The sequence below is a fragment of the Argopecten irradians genome, chromosome 4 (assembly GCF_041381155.1).
Source record: "Argopecten irradians isolate NY chromosome 4, Ai_NY, whole genome shotgun sequence".
NCBI classification, from domain to species: Eukaryota; Metazoa; Mollusca; class Bivalvia; order Pectinida; family Pectinidae; genus Argopecten; species Argopecten irradians.
Window position 1 is genome coordinate 11990002 of NC_091137.1, and position 27783 is coordinate 12017784.

The 27783-nt window shown below is 36.8% G+C and overlaps 2 protein-coding genes across 3 annotated transcripts in view; one reads left to right on the forward strand and one right to left on the reverse strand.

The window, feature by feature from the left end:
* Positions 1 to 13275, forward strand: part of LOC138320616 (uridine phosphorylase 2-like) — a 48491-nt gene extending 35216 nt beyond the window's left edge. Inside the window, exons 4-8 of the mRNA XM_069263717.1 lie at positions 85 to 205; positions 1428 to 1498; positions 3234 to 3369; positions 4962 to 5108; positions 6456 to 13275. Coding sequence (XP_069119818.1) covers positions 85 to 205; positions 1428 to 1498; positions 3234 to 3369; positions 4962 to 5108; positions 6456 to 6595 — 615 coding nt within the window. The 3' untranslated portion in view covers positions 6596 to 13275. The remainder of the gene's footprint in view (positions 1 to 84; positions 206 to 1427; positions 1499 to 3233; positions 3370 to 4961; positions 5109 to 6455) is intronic.
* A 287-nt stretch (positions 13276 to 13562) lies between these two features.
* Positions 13563 to 26128, reverse strand: LOC138320615 (tRNA-uridine aminocarboxypropyltransferase 1-like). Of its 2 annotated transcripts, none has more exons than XM_069263714.1 (5): positions 25994 to 26128; positions 22796 to 22969; positions 20345 to 20485; positions 17211 to 17667; positions 13563 to 13873 (listed from the first exon to the last, which is right to left on the reverse strand). In XM_069263714.1, exons 2-5 carry the CDS (start codon positions 22958 to 22960, stop codon positions 13590 to 13592), a joined length of 1047 nt encoding a protein of 348 aa, XP_069119815.1. In that variant the 5' UTR covers positions 22961 to 22969; positions 25994 to 26128; the 3' UTR covers positions 13563 to 13589. The 2 variants fall into 2 exon arrangements, with proteins under 2 accessions (XP_069119815.1, XP_069119817.1); XM_069263716.1 differs by lacking the exon at positions 25994 to 26128 and adding an exon at positions 24224 to 24478.
* Positions 26129 to 27783: the final 1655 nt, after the last annotated feature.

The window sequence follows — 27783 nt, forward strand, 5'->3', positions numbered from 1 at the left end:
CAATTCTTATCCATGGCATATTGAAGCTGCTAAATCTTGTAGGGTGTTCCCGAGTTCTTTATTTATTTTTCAATCTATTTTTAGCATGGGATGGGGATTCCCTCTCTTTCCATTCTCATCCATGAGATACTGAAGCTGCTGAACCATGCAGGGTGTTCCCCGACTGATGTCACCTTTTTTAGGATCGGGACAAGTGGAGGACTAGGTATAACACAACTTAATTAATTCAAATTTAAAGATGTTCCACCGCCGACAAATGGTGTTTTTTTTCACGATCAAAAACAGGATCAGACGATTTGGGTAATTTTCTTCAATTCCAAAAGTTACTTATTTTACACCATTACCACCATTGGAAAGTTTGAGCTTCTTAACTTACTTCAAGATAAAAATATTAGAAATAATTCATTGCATTCCAAAAAAAATCTGTGGCACTATGTAGAATGAAGTTCTGACTGTGCATGCACCAAAAGCAAAATAAATTATTTTGTATTATTTTTTGTGTTTATTTGACATATATACACTATTAAACACCAATCGTTGTTCAAATGGTGAGCATCATTTATGGTCTGTCGGCGGTGGAGCATCTTTAAACCAGTTTTACACGTTTTGGTCTCGTATCAGTCCTGTTCAGTTCATACCCCGTGGGGTTACCATGTTATGTGTCGCTCTATTGTTCTTTTGTATCAGCAGTATCTTATCCTGTCCTGAATCTCAACCAATACTGTCCAGCTCTGTCTCACTTTTGTATGGTATGTTGAGGTGCAGCCACAATACAGATTAGGGGTTACTATCTTTGTTGTAATATCCACACCCGGACACTGTCATGGTTAACTGAAGACATTTCAGGTGAAAAAAACTGACCAATCACAGACTTAGAAAAACTTCTTTTAAGATTGAAAATTAAAGGAGCAGCACCTAACTTTGAAATCCAATGGTAGTGTACTATTATTTGAATAACAAACTTATTTTAAGTCAATCAGAAAACCATCATATACACCAAGTTATAACACTTAAAGCCGTCAGTTTTACTGTAACATATGATAAAAGTACATACAAAGGGAGGGGAGGGGGTATGTACTGGAATCAGGTTGCCTGTCTCCTCAAAACGTTGTCTGGCAAACTCCTCCTAAACTACTTTACAGATTACGACACAATTTAGTACACAGATCCCTGACATAAAGGGGAGTTGAGTAAACTATTTATTGTTCTGCAATGTCGCCTATGGAGTTATTTGTGTGGGGGTTCAGTCATTCTCTCTGGTGACAGTTCTAGTTTTATCTGGTTTCCAAGAATCATTACTGTTTGTATCTTCATACTGGTAAGCAATTAGTATCCTTAGAAAATCTTTATCGTGTAATAAAGTGTATTATTACTCCCTTTATTGACATCTGGTATAAATGAAAAGTCATTGTTGTTGTTTTCTGCAGGCCTGGAGCCAGGAACTGTGGTTATATCTGAGGCAGCGGTTGATGGCATCTTGCGACCATATATGGAAGTGGTGAGTGATATAAATACTGACAAATTTGATGGGACGTCAAGAAATACTTGAAGTCATGTAATGTGTATACAGATTACTAACTTATTACAATATCAACCCAGTTTCTTCTGATGCTAAGGTTGTCCAAAAGGTGCAAAATGTAAAAGAAAAAAATCTAAAATATAATTAGAACTCTTGGAGTTCAGCACCTTCATTTGAGGTAAACTTTGTTTTTAAAGATGCTCCACCACCGACAGAGCATAAATAATACTCATCATTTAAACAATAATTGGTGTTTAATCATGTATATATACGTCTAATTAACTAAAAATATAATATGAAATAATTTGTTTTGCTTTTGGTGAATGCGTAATCAGTACTTCATTCCATATACAACATAGTGCCACAGGATTTTTAGGTCACCTGAGACGAAGTAAGTATTTTTTGTAACTGAAGAAAAACACTAATTGGTCTGCTCTTGGTTTTTATTGAGAAAAAATATTGTTTGTCAGCTATGGAGCATCTTTAAACATTTATTTCAAATTCTTTCTTTGTATGATTGGAAAGTTGGAGGAAATGGCTTCAATTTAAGAGCTTGGCTGGATTGAAATAACTGTAGACAAATTTTCCATGACTGACTCCCAGGGGGCTTAGGGGCGGGGCCAAAAGGGGTCAAATAGGCTAAAATTTCAAAAATCTTCTTCTGAAATTCAGGAACTGGTAGAATCAAATACTCTTCATAGATGGAGAGGTCTTAAGGTCCTTTACAAAAATTGTGAATTATATGACCTTGGAGTTTCATGTTTCCCCTTGGTAGGGGTTCAAGTTTACTATAGTTTATGTAGGAAAAACGCCTTTATGAAAGTTATTTGCTTTGTTTTTATAGGAAATTAGTCAAACAGGGTTAGAATATTTAGCCTGAAATAGCATTTTATCGTCATATCCATATTGGTCCTGGCCGACCCCCAGGGGCGTTAGGGGCGGGGCCAAAAGGGGTCAAATAGGCTAAAACTTCAAAAATCTTCTTCTGAATTCACAGATTTGATGGGACCAGATTCTCTTCATAGATTGGAAGATCATAAGCCCCTTTTCAAAAATTGTGAATTTCATGGCTCTGGGATCTCAGACTTTCCCCTGGGGAGTGGGTCAAATTTACTATAGTTTATATAGGAAAAATACATTTATAAACATTATTTGCTTAGTTTTAATAGGAAATGAGTCAAACTGGGTTAGAATTATTAGCCTGAAATAGCATTTGAACACCATATCCATATTGGTCTTGGCTAAGCCCCAGGGACCAGAGGGGCGGGGCCAAAATGGGTCAAAATGGCTAAAATTTCAAAAATCTGCTTCTGAATTCACAGGTTTGATGGAACCAAATAATCTTCATAGATGAAAAAGTGAAATTTATAAAATCACTGACACTGACTGACTTCTAGTTTTGTTTTTTTGTTAAATGTTAGCAAAGCAAATTGGAGTTTTAAGCATAAGGTTTGGAAACATAATACACTAACTATCAAAATGAAAAACAAAAAATAAAAATTCTAATACGAAGGTTCAACTTTAAAGTTTATTCTGATTCTTAAATACCTTTTACAGATTTGAACCAACTTTGCAATGCTCTTTCTGTAGCAGCACTCAGGTGACTGTCAAGGCCTCCTGGGCCTCTTGTCATATATATATATATATGAGGCAGGATTATTCATGTCTTACAACAGAAGTTTTAAGTTTAAAGAAAAAATAGTATTTCCTGTAGGCCACCCTAGGGATGATAATTCAACACCCAGCCCTCCTGAATCAGGAACTCAACAATGAACTGAAGGAGGTTGCTAAGGAGACGGGTATCAATGCCGTGCTTGGCAAGACCATGTGTACTTATGACTTTTATGAAGGTAAATTGTCTGGATCCTGAGTGTGGTAAGAACTTTTTGTATTTGTACCTGCAGGTATTTCTTGCTTAAGTTGTATACGTTAAATTGATGCATTGAAAACAATGTTTTATAGCTTTTTATTTTCGAGGATGAAACATTTTCTTCACTTTAAACATGAAAAATAAAATTGTAACGAATGAATAGGAGAAACTATCTGAATAGCCAAGTGTTGTTATACACAGGTAACACCATGTAGGACCCCAAGATATTTAAATGATCGTGATAAACAGATGTTCTTTATACAGAGGTGGTCACTATGGCAGGTTTTACTGTAATGTAAACCTGTCTTGACATTGAGACTGCCATGTTTGTGTCTTACAAGCATATTCTAGTTCATATTTAAACAACTAAAATAAATGCTTCTCATGTGAAGTTGATTCCCAAGTTCATATCTAAAACAACCATAGTAACTGTTTCTCATATGAAGTTTTTATTTTATCATGTTTTGAATGTCTTATTAATAATTCAATATCTGTGCAGTTCTAGTAGTGACCTTAACCTTGTGCTTCCATGGATATTACTAAGCCTTGTGAAGCTGTCATGATGTTCAATTGTTCTACTGATACACAGAAACTTAGGGGATATTTGTTAAAGCTCCACACAACAATACAACAAAAGTGTGTCAATACATAGTCGTGCCTCCATTATGCATTGTGTTCTCAACAGCCATGATAAGTGTATACTTTGATGTCAGTAAACACTACTACCTACCCAATCAATAGTATGGGGAATCTGATTTAATACAAATATACTGTAACAAATGATTAGTTTCTGGAAACTGCAGAAAATCTTAAGAGAATCAGTTTGAATTGCTTTAGACACTTCTTTTTGTTAGGGGAGGGAGGATTTTTATAACAAAAAATCATAGAAGCCAATTTGACGTTTGAATCAGGTTCAAAAAGTGAAATATCTTTATTTACCTGTGAGACAAAGTGTTCTAATTGTCATTTGTCCATCTTTGTCAGCCATTCATCATGTGTCATACAATCTGCAACCATAAACAATATTCATTTTCTTTTCCAAAATCACTGAACCTTCCATGGCCAAAAGTTTAACAAAAATCATGAATTGAATTGTCCCCATCCAAAGATGCCTGTGGCACAAAACCACAAATGGTGAAATTGACTGAAATATAAAAAATCTTCTTCTCAGCTCTCTGATACATTAGGATCAGAGGGTTTTAAGGTCCTTGACAAACACTGGTGTCCCTTGGTGTCTATGGTTCATATTGTATGACACCTGAAAGCCTCATTTCTGATAGCATTAAAGGTTGCTTTTCACAGGTGACTACTAGTCCTCTCATTGAGCTTTTCTCCCTAACATACACTTCTTCTTATTTTGATTATTACACTATTTTGCTTTTAAATTCAAATTTCCATGGGTCATGTTTCAAAAAAAACTATTGATGGAGTCACCAATGTCAAGGTTACATCACTGATTGAACTTGTATGGAAAGTGAGCCATCCGTGACATTGAGATGATTTATTGTGGTATTTTGTACTGATTTGAACTGACCTTTGACTCAGCTATATATAGACTATATTGTGTTTCAGGCCAAGCCAGACTAGACGGAGCATTCTGTGACTATACTCCAGAAGACAAAATGGCGTTTCTGAAGAGAGCACATCACCGCAGGGTAGCTAACATAGAGATGGAGTCACTTTGCTTTGCCTCCATGACACACAGAGCTGGCATCAAAAGTAGGTCACGTTGCAAAATAGGTCAATGTACAAAATAGGTCAATTTAGAAATGTAAATTGATAATTATAAACATGGTCATTTATGTACATATATAGCTTTAAGTTTGTATTGACTTTAATGAATCCAGGTTAATGCCTGAAACAGACCTTAACATACCAAATGCTATAAAAAGTAGATCAGTACTTAGTGAATATGTACAAATAGATAAGGTAACTATCAGAAAATCTCTAGGTAGGTACATTAATTATACATTTAGTATCATTGGTAACTGGTATAGATGATGAGAAAAGTAGGTCAGTATCCAAAGGGTTTGTATCAACATTTTGTCACTACCCACAGAATGGTACCACATGTAATATACATTCTACTACACTGAGAAAGTCATTTTAAGGAACAATGCAATGTTCCTTTACAAAAATCGTTTTTACTGATAATAAGTATCCATTTATTAATGGTAGGGTTGTTCCCCCTTCATAATTATTCACTAATATGCACCTGTAAATCAAAACCTTAGTTTGTCATTAAGTGAATATTGAATATATATTATTTAGCATCAAATACAACAGGAATATATACATGATATTCATCGCCATATGTAATTTCTTCGACAGTACATGTACATTATTATATATTAGTGTGTTTTTCAGTAACATATACGATTTGTGTCATTTCTAAAAATTACCGGTATTGTTAAATGTTATTCTAAAGACTCAATCTGGAACGACTATGCATGCATATCATCATGTGGAGAGGGGGTATATTAGTCTGCTTAACCTGCCTATTTGGCTTTTTTTTTTTAAATTGCCTAATAACACATACATATTAGGCGAAAAAAAGCTAATAATATTGGCAGTTTTAGCGGACTAGGCATATATCAGGTTTGCCTAGTGCCTTTTCCAGATAGAATCTTTTGATTTAATAAAAATACAATGTATTTTTGAAATAAAAAACATGTACCTGCAGGTATCCACTCTACAAGATCTACATTTAATAATGGTAGAGTTGTCCCCCCCCCCCCCCTAAATAATTATCCAGTCACCTATATATTCACTCTGCAAGATGGCTTAATAATGACAGAGTTGTTTCCCCTTAATAATAATTGCCTTACCACTGGCAGTAACTCCCTCCCTCTAAACATAGATCTACGTCCTCATTATGTTGGCAGAGTTGTTTCCCACCAACTCGTCCATTTCATATATGATTATCTTTTTAAACTGCATGAAACTTAATCATTTTCTATGAAACATGTATTTTCTTGTTGGACAGAATAAGCGCATGTAGTCTCAGGAAAATTTGATCAGAATTAATTATTGTCAATCATAAATTAATGGTAATATTGTTTACAGGTGCTGTTCTATGTGTGACGTTACTGGACAGACTGAAAGGCGACCAGATCAACTCGCCACACGATGTGATGGAGGAATGGCAGCAACGTCCACAGCACATCGTAATCAAATACATACGTAAACAGTTGGGTTTAGAGTAGACAACCCTGCTCATAGAAGACTGGTTGATCTTGGAGAGGTCATATTTCTGAAAATGTTGAAGTAGATGTAGAGTTACGTCAGTTCTCTTGATTTGTCTTAAATTAAGTGTCAATGTAATCATCTCGGTGCTGATTTGGTCAAATTCAGTATTTTGCTATAACATTGTACTTGTATTTATAGATTTTAATGGCTTTACATTAAATCTGTCTTGACTATTTGGATATCTGTGTTATGTACTGATGATACCGGTGGTTTAGGTTATTATACAGGATTGTGGTCAGTCCAGACAAATAAACAATGGACTAATTTGTACATTGTATACAGGGACCATTTTTTATCATGATTGATATATTTTCCAGGCAAAATGTCTTTTATTCCAAACCTACGCATAATTTGATGTAAAGTTTACTATTGTATAAAACTGCCAAAATTCTAAATATGCTCAATTGACTGTTAATGCATAGATACATACTTTAAAATCCAAGTCATTGCCTCTTTGCACAAGTTTATAGTGTTATTAGGTCATCTGACCAGAAGGGTCAGGATGACCTATTGTCATCATGCACCGTCCGTCGTCGTGCGCCGTGATTAAACATTTCAATCAAACGACTTCTTTTCAATAACCAAAGGCCCAGGGTACTGATATTTGGCCTGTAGCATGCTGGGACAAAGGGCTACCAAATTTGTTCAAATAAATGACCTTGACCTTCATTCAAGGTCAAAGGGATCAAAAAGGCTAAAATCTTTTAACGACTTCTTCTCAAGACCCAGAACGCCCAGGGTACTGATATTTGGCCTGTAGCATGCTAGGATGAAGGGCTACCAAGTTCGTTCAAATAAACGACCTTGACCTTCATTCAAGGTCACAGGGGTCAAATAGGCTAAAAATCCTTAAAACAACTTCTTGTGATTAACTAAGAGGCCTAGAGACCTGATATTGGGCCCGCAATATGGTTGGATGAAGGGCTATCAAGTTTGTTCAAATGAATGACCTTGATCTTCATTCAAGGTCATAGGGGTCAAAAAGGCTAAAATCTTTAAACAAGTTCTTCTCAAGAACAGAAAGGCACAGGATATTCATATTTGGCCTGCAGCATGCTAGGATGAAGTGCTATCAAGTTTATAAAATAAATGACCTTGACCTTCATTCATTTTAGACATGGTTATGAAAAGTTGATGTTACATTATTATGAGCAATTTCAAAGGGAAGTGCCCATAGTCTTCCCTAGAATATTTCTGGAATGGACATTTAGATCTTCTGACCAATCAAAAGATAGATGCAAATACAGTAAACCCTGCTGCAGTGACTACCTCTGTATAGAGACCACCTGTTTAATAAGACCACTTTTCTATGTGGTCCTAAATGTATACTTACATGAATTTAGTAATTACAGATTACCTGAGTAGATGGTTTGTAATCAATGGAAAGGCTTATTTCAAAATTCAATTATGATATCAATGAATTGATTGAAAAATCTTTCAAGGTCAATTTTGGTTTCCATTGTAATATACGTAAGGAATAAGTATGATATGGATGTAACATTGAACATCTGACATAACTATATTGATTATAATCAAATAAATATGCTATTGTATTTCCAAATATACATTCCAAATCTATCACATGAACAAACTAATTGTGTAAACTCTCTTTGGCTGATTTATTCTATTTAGTTTTATGATTACTTTTATATTTCAGTGGTTAAACTAATGTTGTTGCCTCTACTTGCATTGTTTGTTTTCTGTAATTTTGTTAGGTTGAAAGACATGTAAGATTATGCTATGTTGTTGCCTCTACTTGCATTGTTTGTTTTCTGTAATTTTGTTAGGTTGAAAGACATGTAAGATTATGCTATGTTGTTGCCTCTACTTGCATTGTTTGTTTTCTGTAATTTTGTTAGGTTGAAAGACATGTAAGATTATGCTATGTTGTTGCCTCTACTTGCATTGTTTGTTTTCTGTAATTTTGTTAGGTTGAAAGACATGTAAGATTATGCTATGGCGTAGTATCTCTTGATTGACCTTAACATACAAAAAAAATGTACATTAAAGTTCATAAGGATAAGTTTATTCTTCTGAGTAACTATGAGGGTTAAAAAAGTTAATGTTATAATATTATGCCTGAATCATACAGGGATTAAGTACTTCCAGATTTGTTCAAATGAATGGCCTTGATCATCCTGATATCTGTAAGAACTTTTACCTAGTGGTCAAGAACTCTCTGGATTACAAGGTTGAGCAATTCAGGCTTGTTGGGCCCTATTGTTACTAACGTTTGTAAGCCATTGAGTCAAAATATGAAATCCATTAATTTGCATTTTGTAATCATTTGCATTATCTTATATTGTGTTGTTATTTAATGATTTTAAGATAGCATTATTTCAAAGGTTCGGGGAGATGTTTTGATTTTTCGAAAACAAGTACCCAACCTACACATGTTTCCTGTTCATATTTTTATCTTGTTTAAATGTGTACCTTTTGGGTAATGATTGTAAAGCCATGACTTTCATCATTTTCTTTTTAAAAAAATTTTCCGGAAATTACAATGATGAACAAAAGAAAACTCTGCAGTACAAATATATCAGATAACATGTGTACAGATAATGTCTTTGATCATCTTTTTTATCTTATTTTTTATTTTATTTTTTATGTATTTATTAAAGTCAGCCATTGATGTTTGAATCTGAAATGTATTAGCACATATTAATTAGATAGCTTTTGTATGTAAAACACCTTATATTTTTTCACAGACTCCGTGAAATATTTCCTCATCCTTATTCCTTTATCTTTATTAAAGTCTAAAAATTAAACTTAACCATTATTTTATATCTAATGAGAATTTTCATTTTGAATGGCATTAGGTACCAGGTAAACTTTATATAAGCACTTATACAGATGTTTATTGTTTTATTTTGTGATAAACTAGAAGATTGATTCGTCATTTTTGTGACTCCTGTAAAATCGGGCTTTGTCTAGGTATCACTATGGCGATATCTTTGACACTGTTAGTAGCGGCATTTGAACAGAGCATTACTTGTGATGAATCATCACAGCAACACATCCATTCCTATGGATTCTTGTTCTAACTACATTTGTATCTGTTACTTCCATTTATATATGTTTGATACATTTTTGTTCTTGTGAAATTTGTTTATATGTTATGATTGATGGTTATACATATATTACTGAATTTTATCAGTGTTTATGTTAATTATTGTTGTTTTGATAGATATACCGAGACAAAGCTTGCCAGTGATAAACACAGACACCTTTACATTGTGGATTTGTGAAATGTACATGACAGCATATTAATTACTCCGTACATTTTAAGTGACCTTGCAGGCATTCTCAGAATTTTCTCCCTGCTTGCCAAATAGTTGAAACAAGGGGAAATAACTCTGTTAAAATGGAACAGGATGTAGAAGGATCAGTGACATAATAAAGAGGTTAATAGATTCTATCATAAGTTTGTTAAGTGGACAGGAATATATCAATCCAAGTGACTTGGCAGCATCAGGGCTGCCTACAGGAGAGTTGAGATTAATAGAATCTTACATGGGTCTGTCAAGTAGACAGGGATATCTCAACCCTCGTAAAAGATTTTGGCTGGTCACCCTGAGACTTGCCTTGCGTTGACGACCAAATTCTTTCATGAGAGTTGAGATATCCCTGTCCACATGACAGGCCCATGATTGATTATTTTTGTATAGAAACATTTTGAAAGAATCATTATCACAGCAATATCGCAATGCGTCAAAATTTTGAGCTGTCATTTCCCTACACGAAAAAGACAGCGTTATCTTTTCCCTAGCAACCACAGGATTAAAAAAATCAAACATGGGTCTGTGAGGTTGACAGGTATATCTCAACCCTCGTGAAATGGCATGTCAACCAGAGGCTTGCCGAAGGTTGATGGTCAAAATCTTTCATGAGGGTTGAGATATCCCTGTCCCATATTTAAACAAAACATGATGAAAATACAGTTATATAGAAACATTTCCACAGCGCTGCCATCATAGGAATGTCACAATGAGTCAAAATCAATGATGGCGTCACCAATAGACACCGCATGTAATGATGATGTCACGTCATTGTCTAGCGCGTGTGAGCTATCTTTTCCCTACCCCAGTAAAAGACAGCATCTTTTCCCTAGCAACAGTGGAATAACCCTGTCAAGTATGGGAGAAATCCATTTGAACTATGTAGTTACATGCTAAAGGTTGAATAACTAAAATTTAGGGATGTTTTGTTATTTATTACAATATAAGCAAACAATGTGTGATGTAAGCCTTGTCATTTTATTGTATTCTATATTTATCAATATATTCCTGCCATCTTTGGATTTTTCTCATCTCTATCTTACTGCTGATGTAGTAATAATTTTTATTACTCTTTACTATTTAGAATATCATAAATATACACATTTACATGATTATTTAATAGTGTTATGGCAATGACCTTCACTAACAACTGGATGACCTTGACAGTAAGGATCGTACCTGTTTCAGTAGTAGATATGTTTGTTCCCTGCCTGGCACTGTCACATAACTGTATTGCCTGATGTTTTTTCTTATAATCTGATAAACATGTGCATTCCAGAGAAAACTCTAGCTACATTTACAGTCAAATTTCATAAACTGCAGGTTGATTGGACTACAGGTGTTTGGTTAATATTTTCTCAATATATATATAATTCTGTTTCACAGTATAACATATATGTAGAGGTATCTGTGTATCTACAGAGTCAAAGGCCTGTGGTTGGACCATGGTTACACTTCTTTGAGTACTTTTTAGCGCACCATCATCAGATGGTGGGCTATTCAAATCGCCCTGCGTCCGTGGTCCGTCGTCAGTCGTCCGCCGTCCGTCGTCCGTCCGTAAACAATGCTTGTTATCACTATTTCTAACTGCTGCAGGGATTTTGTTCAAACTTCACATGGAGGGTCCCCTTGGTCCATATTTGTGCCATACAGATTTTGAGGCTGATCGGAAAAACAAGATGGCCGCTAGGCAGCCATCTTTGATTTTGGCAGTTGAAGTTTGTTATCGATATTTCTTGAGAACTACTGAAGGAATTTTGTTCAAACTTCACATGGAGGTTACCCTTGGTCCCTTTTTGTGCCATACAGATTTTGAGGCTGATCGGAAAAACAAGATGGCCGCCAGGCGGCCATCTTGGATTTTGATAGTTAAGGTTTGATATCCCTATTTCTCAAAAAGTGCTGAAGGGATCTTTCTCAAATTTAATATGTAGGTTCCCCTAGGGCCCTTGTTGTGCATATTGCATTTTTGGACCCATCGGTGAACAAGATGGCCGCCAGGCCGCCATCTTGGATTTTGATAGTTAAAGTTTGTTATGGCTATTTCTCAGATAGTACTGAAGGGATCTATCTCAAATTTCATATGTAGGTTCCCCTAGGGACCTAGTTGTGCATATTGCATTTTGGGACTGATCGGTCAACAAGATGGCCGCCAGGCAGCCATCTTGGATTTTGTTATTCAAAGTTTGTTATCGCTATTTCTCAGAAAGTACTGAAGGGATCTGTCTCAAAATTCATATGTAGGTTCCCCTAGGGCCCTAGATGTGCATATTGTTATTTGGGACCGATCGGTAAACAAGATTGCTGCCAGGCAGCCATCTTGGATTTTTAAATTCAAAGTTTGTTATCGCTATTTCTCAGAAAGTATTGAATGGATCTTTCTCAAATTTGACATGTAGGTTCCCCTAGGGCCCTAGTTGTGCATATTGTGATTTGGGACAGATTGATCAACAAGATGGCCGCCAAGGAGTCATCTTGGATTTTGATAGTTGAAGTTTGTTACCGCTATTTCTCAAAAGGCACTGAAGTGATCTGTCTCAAATTTTATATGTAGTATGTTTGAAAAAGTTTAAAAAGTAGAGAAAAGATCCATCTTTTTTTTGTCAGATATAGATCATTCTTTGGTGGGCGCCAAGATCCCTCTGGGATCTCTTGTATGTAGTATGTTTGAAAAAGTTTAAAAAGTAGAGAAAAGATCCATCTTTCCTTTGTGAGATATAGATCATTCTTTGGTGGGCGCCAAGATCCCTATGGGATCTCTTGTTTACTTGAAGATACAGTAAAACGTGGTTATAACAAACCTTTGGGGAACCAAGAAAATTACTTTGTTATAAACATAGTTCTTTATACACTACACATTAAAGACATCTTATTGGAACTTTAACAGAGAATTAACTACAGGCTAGTGTCCTTTAATACTCTGAAGCTGTTGTAAACAAGTTCATTATAAATATGTTTTATTGTATATATGTATAGTGAATATTTTAGTTGCAACCAACGGAAATCTTCACATTTAACAGGGTCCTTGAGCATGAAACATAGGTGGTTCACGTTTTGTTACCCAGATGTGTTATTTGTATTGAACTATGTTTTCTGAATGACAACACATATGGATTAAACAGGGTCTTATAAGTAATATACCTTGGAGTTGCTGAGGTTCAATTGTATGTGATCTAAAGTTTTTAAATGCGATGCCTCACTTCTGATTGTATAATGTATAGTAATGCTGGTTATAGCTAGGTTTGATTCCAATATTGAAAATATTCTTATTAAACTAGCTTGTCAATCTCACATATATGTATATTGTAATTATATATGTATACATGAACTTCACTATATAATAAATACATGGAATAATACACCATTGTCTTGATGCATCTGTTGTCAGCTTATGAGTCTTATGATACAGCTGAACCTCATAATAAAAGCTTGGTAACATCTACTATGTATGCAATCTAGTCATTTTTGTGAACTGGCATATCCAGTGGTATTCCATGCCTCTTATTATACATGCGGAGGAGGGAGAGTCAGGATCTTCCTATGTTTGTATTTAAGATAAAGCACTTCAAATACAACTAAGTCTTCTAAAATATTTCCAAAAGTTATACTTCCAGTTTTTCACTAAAACAAAACAGAACCCTTCTGAAACAATCTCATATGATACCTTTATTGTCTATCCAATGTTACTGTCTGATTTTGATTTTTCTTTCCGTTGTTGATAAGCCCTCAATTTGTTCCCACCATCATACATTTTTCGGATTTTCTTGTACATAAATGTGAAAAAGAACAGCAGATTATCATATCTGCCATCATACTGGTCCAAGTTCATAAAAACCTCATGATAGTCTCTTAGGAAATAATAAATAGCTTCAATGGTGGACAGATACGTGGATGGAAGGTCTTTCTGGTGTCGCCAAAAGTTACTTTGCCTTGTCTTTAACTCCACACAGGTAAGTCCTGAGAAGGAAAGTAAATATTGGTAACATCATTGTACATACAAACAGAATTCAAAAATGATTTTCATTATTGTAACATCTGTGGAGCTTCTTATAGAATGAATGCCATGGAAAAAACTCAAATATTCAAATAACAATTTATTTATTTTTTTACTTTTGAGAAGAACTGTATTGTGAACCAGAGGCTTGTTTAAGGGGAGACAACTGTTATTCCAAGCAGCTTCACTATTGGTTATGTGTCTGTGATATCCCTATCAGAGAGATTTCAGATTGATAAACCAATATGAGTTTACTTTCGATCCCCCATATAAAATATTATTTCATGAAAGTCGTCATGAATACAATGTTATAACAAGAGATTAAATTAAAAAATAAAACATGCAGTAGGATGTGCCATCAAAATCAGAATGACAAGAACACTAAATCTTAAACCATTAAAAGTTATTATAAAAGCACATTTAAAGGCCCATTCCCTTTCCAAAACAGATTTTAATTTTTAATGTAAAAATGGAATGTGAAATGAGATTGATGATTTTGTAGAGTCGCAAAAAGTTATTACCTTACCGTTAATACTTACCTTATCATCACATTCTGAGCAATTTAATTAAAATAAATAAAAATGTTTACTTTCATAACATCAACATAATCACTGGGCATTAGTTGACTATCACTGCGCCAGACGGCAAACAGCGGAATGCATTGTCACTGTTAAAATAGATTGTGCAGGAAATCTTGAATTTGTTTGGTGTTGTAGCCTCATCTTAGGCCATCAATATATATTTCCTTATGTTAATGTTTTTAAGAAACTTTCAAATTTTGTTTCTGAAAGGTAGTGGGCCTTTAAGTAAAAAAATGTTTGAAACAATCCTTGAGACGACTTGCCTTTGAGTCTTTAGACAGTACAATTCTTGAGATGACTTACGTTTGAGTCTATTGGCAGTACAATCCTTGAGATGACTTACCTGTGAGTCTACAGGCAGTACAATCCTTGAGATAACTTACCTGTGAGTCTATTGGCAGTACAATCCTTGAGATGACTTACCTGTGAGTCTACAGGCAGTACAATCCTTGAGATAACTTACCTGTGAGTATATAGGCAGTGCAATCCTTGAGATGACTTACCTTTGAGTTTATAGGCAGTACAATCCTTGAGATGACTTACCTGTGAGTATATAGGCAGTACAATCCTTGCGATAACTTACCTTTGAGTCTACAGGCAGTACAATCCTTGAGATAACTTACCTTTGAGTCTATAGGCAGTACAATCCTTGAGATGGCTAACCTGTGAGTCTATAGGCAGTACAATCATTGAGATGACTTACCTGTGAGTCTATAGGCAGTACAATCCTTGAGATGACTAACCTTTGAGTCTATAGGCAGTACAATCCTTGAGATCACTTACCTGTGAGTCTATAGGCAGTACAATCCTTGAGATGACTAACCTGTGAGTCTATAGGCAGTACAATCATTGAGATGACTTACCTGTGAGTCTATAGGCAGTAAAATCCTTGAGATGACTAACCTGGGAGTCTATAGGCAGTACAATCCTTGAGATGACTTACCTGTGAGTCTACTAACCTTTGAGTCTATAGGCAGTACAATCCTTGAGATCACTTACCTGTGAGTCTATAGGCAGTACAATCCTTGAGATGACTAACCTGTGAGTCTATAGGCAGTACAATCATTGAGATGACTTACCTGTGAGTCTATAGGCAGTAAAATCCTTGAGATGACTAACCTGGGAGTCTATAGGCAGTACAATCCTTGAGATGACTTACCTGTGAGTCTATAGGCAGTACAATCCTTGAGATGACTTACCTGTGAGTCACTAGGCAGTACAATCATTGAGATGACTTACCTGTGAGTCTACAGGCAGTACAATCCTTGAGATGACTTACCTGTGAGTCTATAGGCAGTACAATCCTTGAGATGACTTACCTGTGAGTCTATAGGCAGTACAATCCTTGCGATAACTTACCTTTGAGTCTATAGGCAGTACAATCCTTGAGATGACATACCTGTGAGTCTATAGGCAGCACAATCCTCTAGATGCGTTACCTGTGAGTCTATAGGCAGTACAATCCTTGAGATGACTTACCTTTGAGTCACTAGGCAGTACAATCCTTGAGATGACTTACCTTTGAGTCTATAGGCAATACAATCCTCTAGATAAGTTACCTGTGAGTCTACAAGCAGTACAATCCTTGAGATAACTTACCTTTGAGTCTATAGGCAGTACAATCCTTGAGATAACTTACCTGTGAGTCTTTAGACAGTACAATCCTTGAGATGACTTACCTTTGAGTCTATAGGCAGTACAACTCTTGAGCTGACTTACCTTTGAGTCTATAGGCAGTACAATCCTTGAGATGACTTACCTTTGAGTCTATAGGCAGTACAATCCTTAATATAACTTACCTTTGAGTCTATAGGCAGTGCAATCCTTGAGATAACTTACCTGTGAGTCTTTAGACTGTACAATCCTTGAGATGACTTACCTTTGAGTCTATAGGCAGTACAATCCTTGAGATAACTTACCTGTGAGTCTATAGGCAGTACAATCTTTGAGATGACTTACCTGTGAGTCTATAGGCAGTACAATCCTTGAGATGACTAACCTGGGAGTCTATAGGCAGTACAATCCTTGAGATGACTAACCTGTGAGTCTATAGGCAGTACGATCCTTGGGATGACTTACCTGTGAGTCACTAGGCAGTACAATCATTGAGATGACTTACCTGCGAGTCTTTAGACAGTACAATCCTTGAGATGACTTACCTTTGAGTTTATAGGCAGTACAATCCTAGAGATGACTTACCTTTGAGTCTATAGGCAGTACAATCCTCTAGATAAGTTACCTGTGAGTCTACAAGCAGTACAATCCTTGAGATGACTTACCTGTGAGTTTTTAGACAGTACAATCCTTGAGATGACTTACCTTTGAGTCTATAGGCAGTACAATCCTTGAGATGACTTACCTGTGAGTCTATAGGCAATACAATCCTTGAGATGACTTTCCTTTTAGTCTATAGGCAGTACAATCCTAGAGATGACTTACCTTTGAGTCTATAGGCAGTACAATCATCTAGATAAGTTACCTGTGAGTCTATAGGCAGTACAATCCTCTAGATAAGTTACCTGTGAGTCTACAGGCTGTACAATCATTGAGATGACTTACCAGTGAGTCTATAGGCAGTACAATCCTTGAGATGACTTACCTGGGAGTCTATTGGCAATACAATCCTTGAGATGACTCACCTGGGAGTCTACTGGCAATACAATCCTTGAGATGACTTACCTGTGAGTCTATAGGCAGTACAATCCTAGAGATGACTTACCTTTGAGTCGCTCATCTGAACTGATTCTCTTTGTCTGATTCCATGTACTGTCTATAATTATCACTGTGTCAAATGGAGGCTTGACCTCTGAACTTTTGGTATCCTCACATGTCAACTTTGACCTTTTGAAATCCACATTATCTGATAGAAGTTTCCTTTTCTTGTTAGTAGTATTGTCAGCATCAAGTTGTGATAAACTCTCAGCAGATTCTGATGTTTCCTGTGGTTTTCTATCAGATGATGGTGATGAATTGTCCTTTAGTATTCCTGCAGAAGTTTGATCTACATCTAATGAAACTTTTTCATGAGAGACATACACCATATCGGAGTATTCTCCAGTGGAATCCTTAGACACGCCCTTCTTGTCTTCCTCTGTGACTTTGCAGACACCATTAGAAAACTTCTCACCCAAAGCTTCCATATTGATAGACTCCTCTCCGGGAAATAACAGCACCACCTACAATCCAAGTATATATGTACTTATATAACTACAATCATAATGTTATACATGTATATATTTACACTTGCTAGGCTTGGTCACTATACGCTAATACTAGCCGATTTTGTTTACCATAACTGCATGGTAACATTGAACTTTGAACTTGCGTATAAAAATGTTCTGTGCAACGTAAAGGACTACTTTTTTTAAAAGAAACACATGGCTTTGTTTACATTTTGACGCAACATTACGTGTATATTGTTGTTTTTCATAGAATTTTGGAAAAATGTAAACAATATATACATGTTTTATATTTATATATGATTCAAACAATTTTTGAATTAACAATTGTATAAAGAAACGTAAAAATATCCCGACCGGGGCGACGTGCTTTCATTTTTGTTAAAAATGATGGGTGTCAAATGTAAACATTACCTCTGTGCCTATGTTCGTCCTACGATCGAGCCTTTGAGGTGGACGGGCGTGAGACCCTCTGATAGAGGTCAGTTATAAACATATCCTCTTGTCTTTGTTCTTTGAGAATTTAATCATGTGTATTATAAAACATGCACCGCTAATAATCCACGTGTTGACAGTTAAGCATCACCACAAATACATTGTATCCATCGAACACAGGTGAAATCTATCGATGGCGATATGGATCTAAGCGTAGATTATATAATCACATGGCTCACAAGGATGTAATATCGTCAAGTCAGACGACATCTCAAACACATTGAGCTACTTGAAAATCGGTATTTTGACAACTTCGGCAAACTCAAGTGTGTAAGCGTGCGTCAGCTTTGCCTCGCTGCACAATAACGGTCACCGAGTTCACACATGTGGCCGTGTACAAATTCTTTATGTTATTACGCTATATATTAACTTTTAGCAAAATTGAATATATATTTAAAGTTCTGATCTGATTAAATAAAATTATCTCTGAAATTTACTTTGTTTGTCATGTTTATTTTACACTAAAATATTGAACTTTTTTGTCGTCGCGGATGAATAATTCTACCTTACGTGAAGGTAGAAGGTAGAACCTTACGTGAAGTGTCATCATTCGCTGTTCCATTGAGTAAGCTCTTCCCACTTTTGACCGACTTTTATTGAATAATTACGTCACTTTCAAATGACGATTTTATTGCATAAAATTTAAATAAAAAGTCGTGTGAGTGTAAATATAGGGATTGGATTTTGTTTTTATGTTTACCATGCTTGTATGGAGCAATTCCTCTAAGAATATAAAAACGAAATCCAATCCCTATATAATAACAATAATAATGGCTCAATCACAATCAGTACATGGAAAGATTTCAGCTAGCTACCTATTGAAATAATAGCATGCCTTCTTTCCTCTGTGACACATTATTACCTGGTATGTCATGATTAGCATGTTATAAGCATCACACAGTTGCAAACCATTGTTTAGTCCATGGGATGGGGGTGTTAATATAATATAAATTCCTTCAGTAGAGGGTGGGGTGGCGCTTTTAGAGGGAGGGGCGCTAATTACAGTAAATGCAGAGATAGACTCCTTTTCAAATCTATAGTGATGCCATACAGAATGAACATAGAAATTTATGGCATCAGCAATGTAGTTACATTTTTATGTCATAGTATATCATGGTTTTTAGCTCACCTGGCCTGAAGGATCAAGGTGAGCTTATGCCATACCGTGGCGTCCTGAGTCTCTCGTCTGTCCGTCCGTCAACAATCGACTTCTTCTCTATAACCGCTGGTTGGATTTATACAAATTTTGACTGGTAGCATCTTTATGGGCTACTTACTGAAAATTGTACAAATAATGGGGCTGACCCCCCAGGGGCCTGAGGGGCGGGGCCAAAAGGGATCAATTTGGCTATTTCCATATAAATGACTTCTTCTCTGAAACTAAGCATGGGATAGGACCCATAATGCAATGGTAGCATCCTTATAGGGTAGGGATTCAAAATTGTACATATGATTGGGCTGACCCCCTATGGGCCTAAAGGGTGGGGTCAAAAGGGGTCAATTTGGCTTTTTCCATATTAATGACTTTTTCTCTGAAACTAAGCATGAGATAGAGCCCATAATGCAAAGGTAGCATCCCTATAGGGTGAGGATTCAAAATTGTACAAATGATTGGGCTGACCCCCCGGGGACCTGAGGGGCGCGGTCAAAAGTGATCAATTTGACTTTTTCTATATAAACGACTTCTTCTCTGCAACTAAACATGGGATTACGATCATAATGCAATGGTAGCATCCTTATAGGGTGGAGATTCAAAATTGTGCAAATGATGGGGCTGCTCTGCGAGGGCCTGAGTGGCGGGGTCAAAAAGGTCAAAAACAATTAGGCTACTATTTTCATATAAATTAATTCCTCTCTGAACCTATGTATTGGATAGCATATTTGTATGGTATCTATAGCATCATTATATGGTTGTGATTCAAAATTAAACAAATTTTGGAGTCAATTTTGCTAATTTTTTCTAATTGAAAGAGTTTTTGTGATAATTACTATAAAAAAGAGGTGAGCGATACAGGCCCTCTGGGCCTCTTGATCTGTCTTTTGAACGCAAAATCTTTTTTGCATTTTTACCCAAATGCCAGGAAGAGCAGGAATAACACAATTGTTGAAACTTTGTAAGATTTGTTAACACTCTTCAAGGCCGAGGCCTACATGAGATAATGTTTTGTAATCAACCTACCCTATCTCTGTTGGGATAGTCTGGAATACATGGGTATGTGTAGATGGTAACATCATCAGGGGCAATAACTCTGGCATGACCCGATGTACTTTTTCCATCACATTCACTGGGATGTTTGATGATGTCAATCTTGAATGGCAGCTGAAATTGTAGTTAAAGAAGTCCATCATGAAAAATTTTCTTTGATCAACCACAGGCCTTTGTCTCATTTGTCAATTCACACAATATACAACTATCAATATCAATATTTGTGATTTAAGTTAATTACTCCTTGGGGTAGCACAACAAATGCTTCTGACACAAATATTTATCACAACAAGAGATCCCAGAGGGATCTTGGCGCCCACCAAAGAATGATCTATGTCTGACAAAGGAAAGAGGGATCTTTTCTCTGCTTTTCAAACTTTTGCAAACATACTACATTTAAAATTTGAGACAGATCGCTTCAGTACTTTCTGAGAAACAGCAGTAACAAACTTCAACTATCAAAATCCAAGATGGCTCCTTGGGGGCCATCTTGTTGATCGATTGGTCCCAAATCGAAATATGCACAACTAGGGCCCTAGGGGAACCTAAATATGAAATTTGAGACAGATTCGTTCAATACTTTCTGAGAAATAGCGATAACAATCTTTAACTATCAAAATCCAAGATGGCAGCCTGGCGGCCATCTTGTTGACCGATCGATCCAAAAACGCATTATGCACAACTAGAGCCCAAGGAGACCTACATATGAAATTTGAGAAAGATCCCTTCAGTACTTTGTGAGAAATAGTGATAACAATCTTTAACTATCAAAATCCAAGATGGCTGCCTAACCGCCATTTTGTTGACCGATCGGTCCCAAATGCAAAATGCACAGCAAGGGCCCTAGGGGAACCTACATATGAAATTTGAGATAGATCCCTTCAGTACTTTCTGAGAAATAGCGATAACAATCTTTAAGTATCAAAATCCAAGATAACTGCCTGGCGGCCATCTTGTTGACCGATTGGTCCTAAAATGCAATATGCACAACCAGGGCCCTAAGGGAACCTACATATGAAATTTGAGAAAGATCCCTTCAGTACTTTGTGAGAAATAGTGATAACAATCTTTAACTATCAAAATCCAAGATGGCTGCCTAACCGCCATTTTGTTGACCGATCGATCCAAAAACGCATTATGCACAACTAGAGCCTTAGGGGAATCTACATATAAAATTTGAGAAAGATCCCTTCAGTACTTTGTGAGATATAGCAATAACAATTTTTAACTACCAAAATCCAAGATGGCTGCCTGGCGGCCATCTTGTTGACCGATCGGTCCCAAAACGCAATATGCACAACTAGTGCCCTAGGGGAACCTACATATGAAATTTGAGACAGATCCCTTCAGTACTTTGTGAGATATAGCGATAACAATCTTTAAGTATCAAAATCCAAGATGGCTGCCTGGCGGCCATCTTGTTGACCGATCGGTCCCAAATGCAAAATGCACAACAAGGGCCCTAGGGAAACCTACATATGAAATTTGAGATAGATCCCTTCAGTACTTTCTGAGAAATAGCGATAACAATCTTTAACTATCAAAATCCAAGATGGCAGCCTAACCGCCATTTTGTTGACCGATTGGTCCTAAAATGCAATATGCACAACCAGGGCCCTAAGGGAACCTACATATGAAATTTGAGACAGATCCCTTCAGTACTCTGTAAGAAATAGCGATAACAAACTTTAAGTATCAAAATCCAAGATGGCTGCCTGGTGGCCATCTTGTTGACCGATCTGTCCCAAAACGCAATATGCACAACTAGAGCCCTAGGGGAACCTACATATGAAATTTGAGAAAGATCCCTTCAGTACTTTTTGAGAAATAGCGATAACAAACTTTAAGTATCAAAATCCAAGATGGCTGCCTGGCGGCCATCTTGTTGACTGATTGGTCCCAAAATACAATATGCACAACTACGGCACTAGGGGAACCTACATATGAAATTTGAGATAGATCCCTTCTGTGCTTTCTGAGGAATAGTGATAACAAACTTTAAGTATCAAAATCCAAGATGGCTGCCTGGCGGCCATCTTGTTGACTGATCGGTCCCAAATGCAAAATGCACAACAAGGGCCCTAGGGGAACCTACATATGAAATGTGAGACAGATCCCTTCAACAGACGGACGGATTGACGGACAGACGGAAGGACGGACCACGGACAAAAAGCGATTTGAATAGCCCACCATCTGATGATGGTGGGCTAAAAATACAGTATCACTAACTTGAAATACAATTATAAATGCCCTTCTGCTGTTTGCATCACTGAGTAAAGTTTGACAGATTGAAGTACCATGTAGATCTAGAATACGTAGGTATTTTCCACTAGCATAGTTATTATAATTTATTTGAATATTGACCCTGTATGTAACCTACATAATTATAATTCCATTTCAAATTATAAATTCCTAAATTCCCACCTTGACACTGGGAATTTTATCTGCAATTCCTTTGACAGGTAAATAACAAGTGTAGCAATAATATTTCCTGGACTTTCCACACTTTGGACAAGACATGCGGCCGTCCAATTCCTCAAGAAAAGCCGGAGAATCAATCATCAAGTCTGAAAATGGATCCACCTCCATCCTTAAAAGCTGCAAGAAAAAAATAAAAAAATAAATCACAAATCTAGTTTGAAACCAAGCTAAAACAGGATTGTTCCTAGCAGGATTAGGGCTAGGTATTGGAAGGTCTAAAACAATACGATACGTATTGAAAATACACTGAAACAATACACGATACGTATTGACGATATACTGGACCTCATTTTTCAACTTCAGTTGAACATTGTGTTTTGAATATTGTGACAATAAAAGACAATTTTGATAAAACATTCTATAACCTGGCAAAAACCTACCAAACATTTGATTTGGTTCACCAGCAGTGTTGATTAATTTCTGTCAATTCTTATTCTTAGTTATGAAAAGACATTTCTAATCCCTCTACACCTCCTTTTGATTGAAATGCTCTTACTTGAATGATGTTTTAGAATACATTTTGTTTGGATTTTCCTCTTTCTATAATGAAAACAGTAGGTTGATTTGTTAAAACGATACATCGATATACAGCATGTTTGCGTATCGATATATATATTCAATACGTATCGATCGGCATATCGATATATTGATCCAGCCCTAAGCAGGATTGGTGAGAACAGAGCAGAAAATTCATAAAATGTCTGTCCTTTGGTCCGTATGGATGTATAAAGTGAGCAGGTTGGTGTAGCATTTAGACATTACTAGTGATATTAAAGTGGGGCCATCTGCAGTGGTCAGAAGCAGGCATTGTAGATATAATAAGTGAGATTTGATTGGGCCAATCATTCGTAACCAGGTAACTAAAGTGGTAGAGCATTAAGCTAGCGTCCGAAGGTCCCAGATTTGAGCCCCAATTTGGCTGCTTCATTTTCTCCTCTCCTGTTCTAGAACTGGAGCCCAACTAAACACACATAGTGGTGACATGGAGTTTCCTGTATGTGTATCTAGTATTTATGATATGTTGTCACACAATGGTACCTTTGAGGGCACTAACTAAATTTGATAACTGGTGATAATTGAACAGAATTTAGACTGGTTTGATCTTCTAAGAACAGGTAGTTTCATCAGTAGCACTTCCTATTAGTGTTGTTTGGCCACAAGTTCAAGCCCTAGCCTGGTTTAACTACATTTTCTCCTATCCTAGCTGTTACAAAAGCATTGGCCTACATGATTGGTGTTTGGAGGTCCTGGGTTCAATCCCCACTTTGAATGCCACATTTTCTCTTCTCCTGATATACAATGTCACTAGTTTTAAGAGGACTTGGTGGTATATATACTAAACTAGAGGCCCAGAGGGCCTGTATCGCTCACCTGGTTTGTAATTCCAAGAGATGTTCTGAATACAGGTTCATTGTTTCTTTTCTGAAGGAATTTTAATATTAACCTCTAAATCCCCTATTGGGCCCCATCCCTCCTGCCCCTAGGGGGTCAGAGCCAAAATTTATACAAGTTTTGTTCCCCTTCCCCCAAGGATGTTTGTGGCTAAATTTGGTAACATTCCATTCAGAACTCTATGACTAGTAACGATTTAAAGGATTTACCTCTATTTCCCCTATTGGGCCCCGCCCCTCCTGCCCCCGTGGGACCAGAGCCAAAAATTTATACAATTTCTGTTCCCCTTCCCCCAAGGATGTTTGTGGCCAAATTTGGTTACATTCCATTCAGAACTCTATGACTAGTAGGGATTTAAAAGATTTATCTCTATTTCCCCTATTGGGCCCCGCCCCTCTTGCCCCTGGGGGATCAGAGCAAAAATTTATTTAAGTTCTGTTCCCCTTCCCCCCAGGATGATTGTGGCTAATTTTGGTTACAATCCATGCAGAACTCTAGGACAAGTAGCGTTTTAAAGGATTTACCTCTATTTCCCCTATTGGGCCCTGCCCCTCCTGCCCCTGGGGGGTCAGAGCCAAAATTTATACAAGTTTTGTTCCCCCTCCCCCAAGGATGTTTGTAGCCAAATTTGGTTACAATCCATGCAGAACTCTAGGACAAGTAGCGATTTATAGGATTTACCTCTATTTCCCCTATTGGGCCCCGCCCCTCCTGCCCCCGGGGGGTAAGAGCCAAAATTTATACAAGTTCTGCTCCCCCTCCCCCAAGGATGCTTGTGGCCAAATTTGGTTACAATCCATGCAGAACTCTATGACAAGTAGCAATTTAAAGGAAATGTTGATGGACGGACGACGGACGCCGCACCATGACATAAGCTCACCGGCCCTTCGGGCCAGGTGAGCTAAAAACACAATAAGTGATGAAAGGAAGACAAGTTAATCAGTGTAACTTATAATATGTAGAAGAAAAGGGAAAATATACATTCCCATGGAGTCCCTGACCAGGAATCAAACCCAGATCTCTTGTGTGAAAAACTCTGACTCTACCGACTGAGCTAAAGAAGCATGTTCTGTTAGCTGTCAAAGTGAAAGAGACCGTATTTAACGCTGTGTACAAATCACATTGACCCGCTCCTTTTTCAATAATATGGTAAATATCTGTGGATTAATATTATTTACATCCAACCTTGCTACTGTACTAATGGAATATATATACTTGTCAGATATCTTATTAACTACAACAGTTTATAGTTAGTTTTATACAAGAAAATTTTATCATATACATGTACAGCTGTAATATGGCCAATTTGGCCATAGGATATCAGACTAGGCCTAATACATAACGTTCATCCTCGATACTCCAGGGGTTCTGATCACTTACGATCTCTACACTATCATAGTAAAATTGAAGGCAACACAGCGAAAAAAATCCGATCATAGGCCAGCAATTAGATTCCTTTGAAGACTATTACAGAGAGAGCGACGTCTAACACCAAAGCCACACAGTCAACCACAATGTACCGTTATACGGCTCTTTTGAAGGACTAAATTACCTGCTCTGTTCTGTTGCCCCTAGTTTTACTATGAGATATTCCAGGGGTGTAGATATCCTAGGTGATCGGAACCCCTGGATATTCGAGGATGCATAACGTTAGGCTTATCAGCTAATATTTCCTGATTTCGTCACCCTATTTTCTGCAACAATGAATCGTTTTTATATAATACAAGTTATAATTTATCAAATACCTACTTTTCTTTTGTTGTGTAAAAGTTGTAACCCAACACAGATAACACTGATAACTAGGCCGTTAAAGCGACGCTAACTGTACAAGCTGTACAACGTGCTAAGGGTAACCGGAAGTTTACAGTCAACGGGGTACACAACGGATAAAGATTAAACTCATCGACTGCATTGGCCTGGTACGGTTAACTGTGCTTAACTTTGATACACCGGAAATAGGTATTATCGTATTTATCGCGAACTCTCCCGAGCCATTTTCGTTTATTCAGAAAAAACGGTTTGACCGTTTGTTAGAGCTATTATTTCAAATATGTATCCTGAAGTATATGATACAGGCCTGTGAGGGCTTTGTCAATGCTCGTCTGAAAACATCATAAAAGCACCAGGTCCGTCTTTCATTCATAAACGAACAACTAGTCCAATCAGTCAAACTGTATAATCGAAAAAGGCCCAGGAGTCCATTAATTGCGGTAATAAAAATAAATGGTATTTCACTTATCCCAATGGACAGTTTATGCAAAACAAAATAAAAGATAACCACAAGACGTTTGGATTAAAGAAAGAGACCTAGATTTTTAAATGCATATTATGACAATATGCAATGTACTTACTTTACTATATTTCAGTCTAGCAATACTTTTGTGGCTGTAATTCCGATGTTAATTAATGTTTGGCCGGAGATTAGTCTACATATCAGCATTGACCACTCTCTGCGTAAATGGGTGATTTCACGCACTCAACAGGGGTACCTAGAATATTAATCTTTACGGGTTTTAAAGTCATGTCCCACGTGTAGATGACCATTCTTTAACCGAAAAATATCCGCGACTTCCCTGTCGTATTTTCACACACGTCTATCATATCACTAAGTGACCGCTTATATGTTAACACTGGAAGTTGTAAAGTGGCAATATAAAGAGACCTGGAATTTCTTTTGTTGCTCGACGTTGAACTTTTTCTATTGTTGTTGCATGCTTTACCAAATAAGGACACCAGACATGAACAGCATATTCAAGGTGAGGCCAAATTGACGCCGTGAATAATAGTTTGAAACTGTGCTGGTTCATATATTGTTCTTCGCATTATAGTCCACTTATACATTTACATGTGTTGAATATGCTTTGTTGGCCTTTTCACAAAAGTTATCGTTTATCATCTGTAGTTACACCAATCATCTGCTAATCCACACATCTGAAAATTTGGAGAGTTGTTTTCCGTCAGTATGTATAGCTGTATTTAAGCATTTATGTTACTATTTTTTTAACTTAATAGAGGTACGAAAGAAATTTTGTTTGCAAACTGTGTACCGGATTCTCACAAAAGTTTGCAAACAAAATTTCTTTCATAAATCCATGAAGTTACATTAAAGCTTATGATTAATTTTTCAGACTACTTGATTACATAAATTACGATGTTATTGATCTTCCAATGGATTATTTTTTCTAAATCAATACACAACGTCGACATCTCTTTTGTGACGTCATCATACGTCGGATTTTCGCGACATTCTCGGATTTTTTCTTCATGAAGAAAAAGAATCTGCCAATCAGAGAGCTGGATTTAGTATGAAAACAGTCGCTCACCTGGTTTGTAATGCCAAGTAATGTTCTGGATACAGGTTCATTGTTTCATTTCTGAAGGAATTTGAATATTTACTTCTAATTCCCCTATTGGGCCCCGTCCCTCCTGTTCCCAGGGGTCAGAACCAAAATTAATATAAGTTCTGTTCCTCTTCCTCCAAGGATGTTTGTGGCCAAATTTGGTCACAATTCATGCAGAATTCGATCTATAGGATTTAT

What these genes read in the sequence shown, in the direction of transcription:
- LOC138320615 (XM_069263714.1), bottom strand. Translation starts at nt 22,960, where the DNA reads ATGGAGGTGGATCCATTTTCAGACTTGATGATTGATTCTCCGGCTTTT. An exon ending in ATAAAATTCCCAGTGTCAAG is followed by an intron (nt 20,486 to 22,795) that starts GTGGGAATTTAG and finishes CTACAATTTCAG; the next exon opens with CTGCCATTCAAGATTGACAT. An exon ending in ACTATCCCAACAGAGATAGG is followed by an intron (nt 17,668 to 20,344) that starts GTAGGTTGATTA and finishes CTTGGATTGTAG; the next exon opens with GTGGTGCTGTTATTTCCCGG.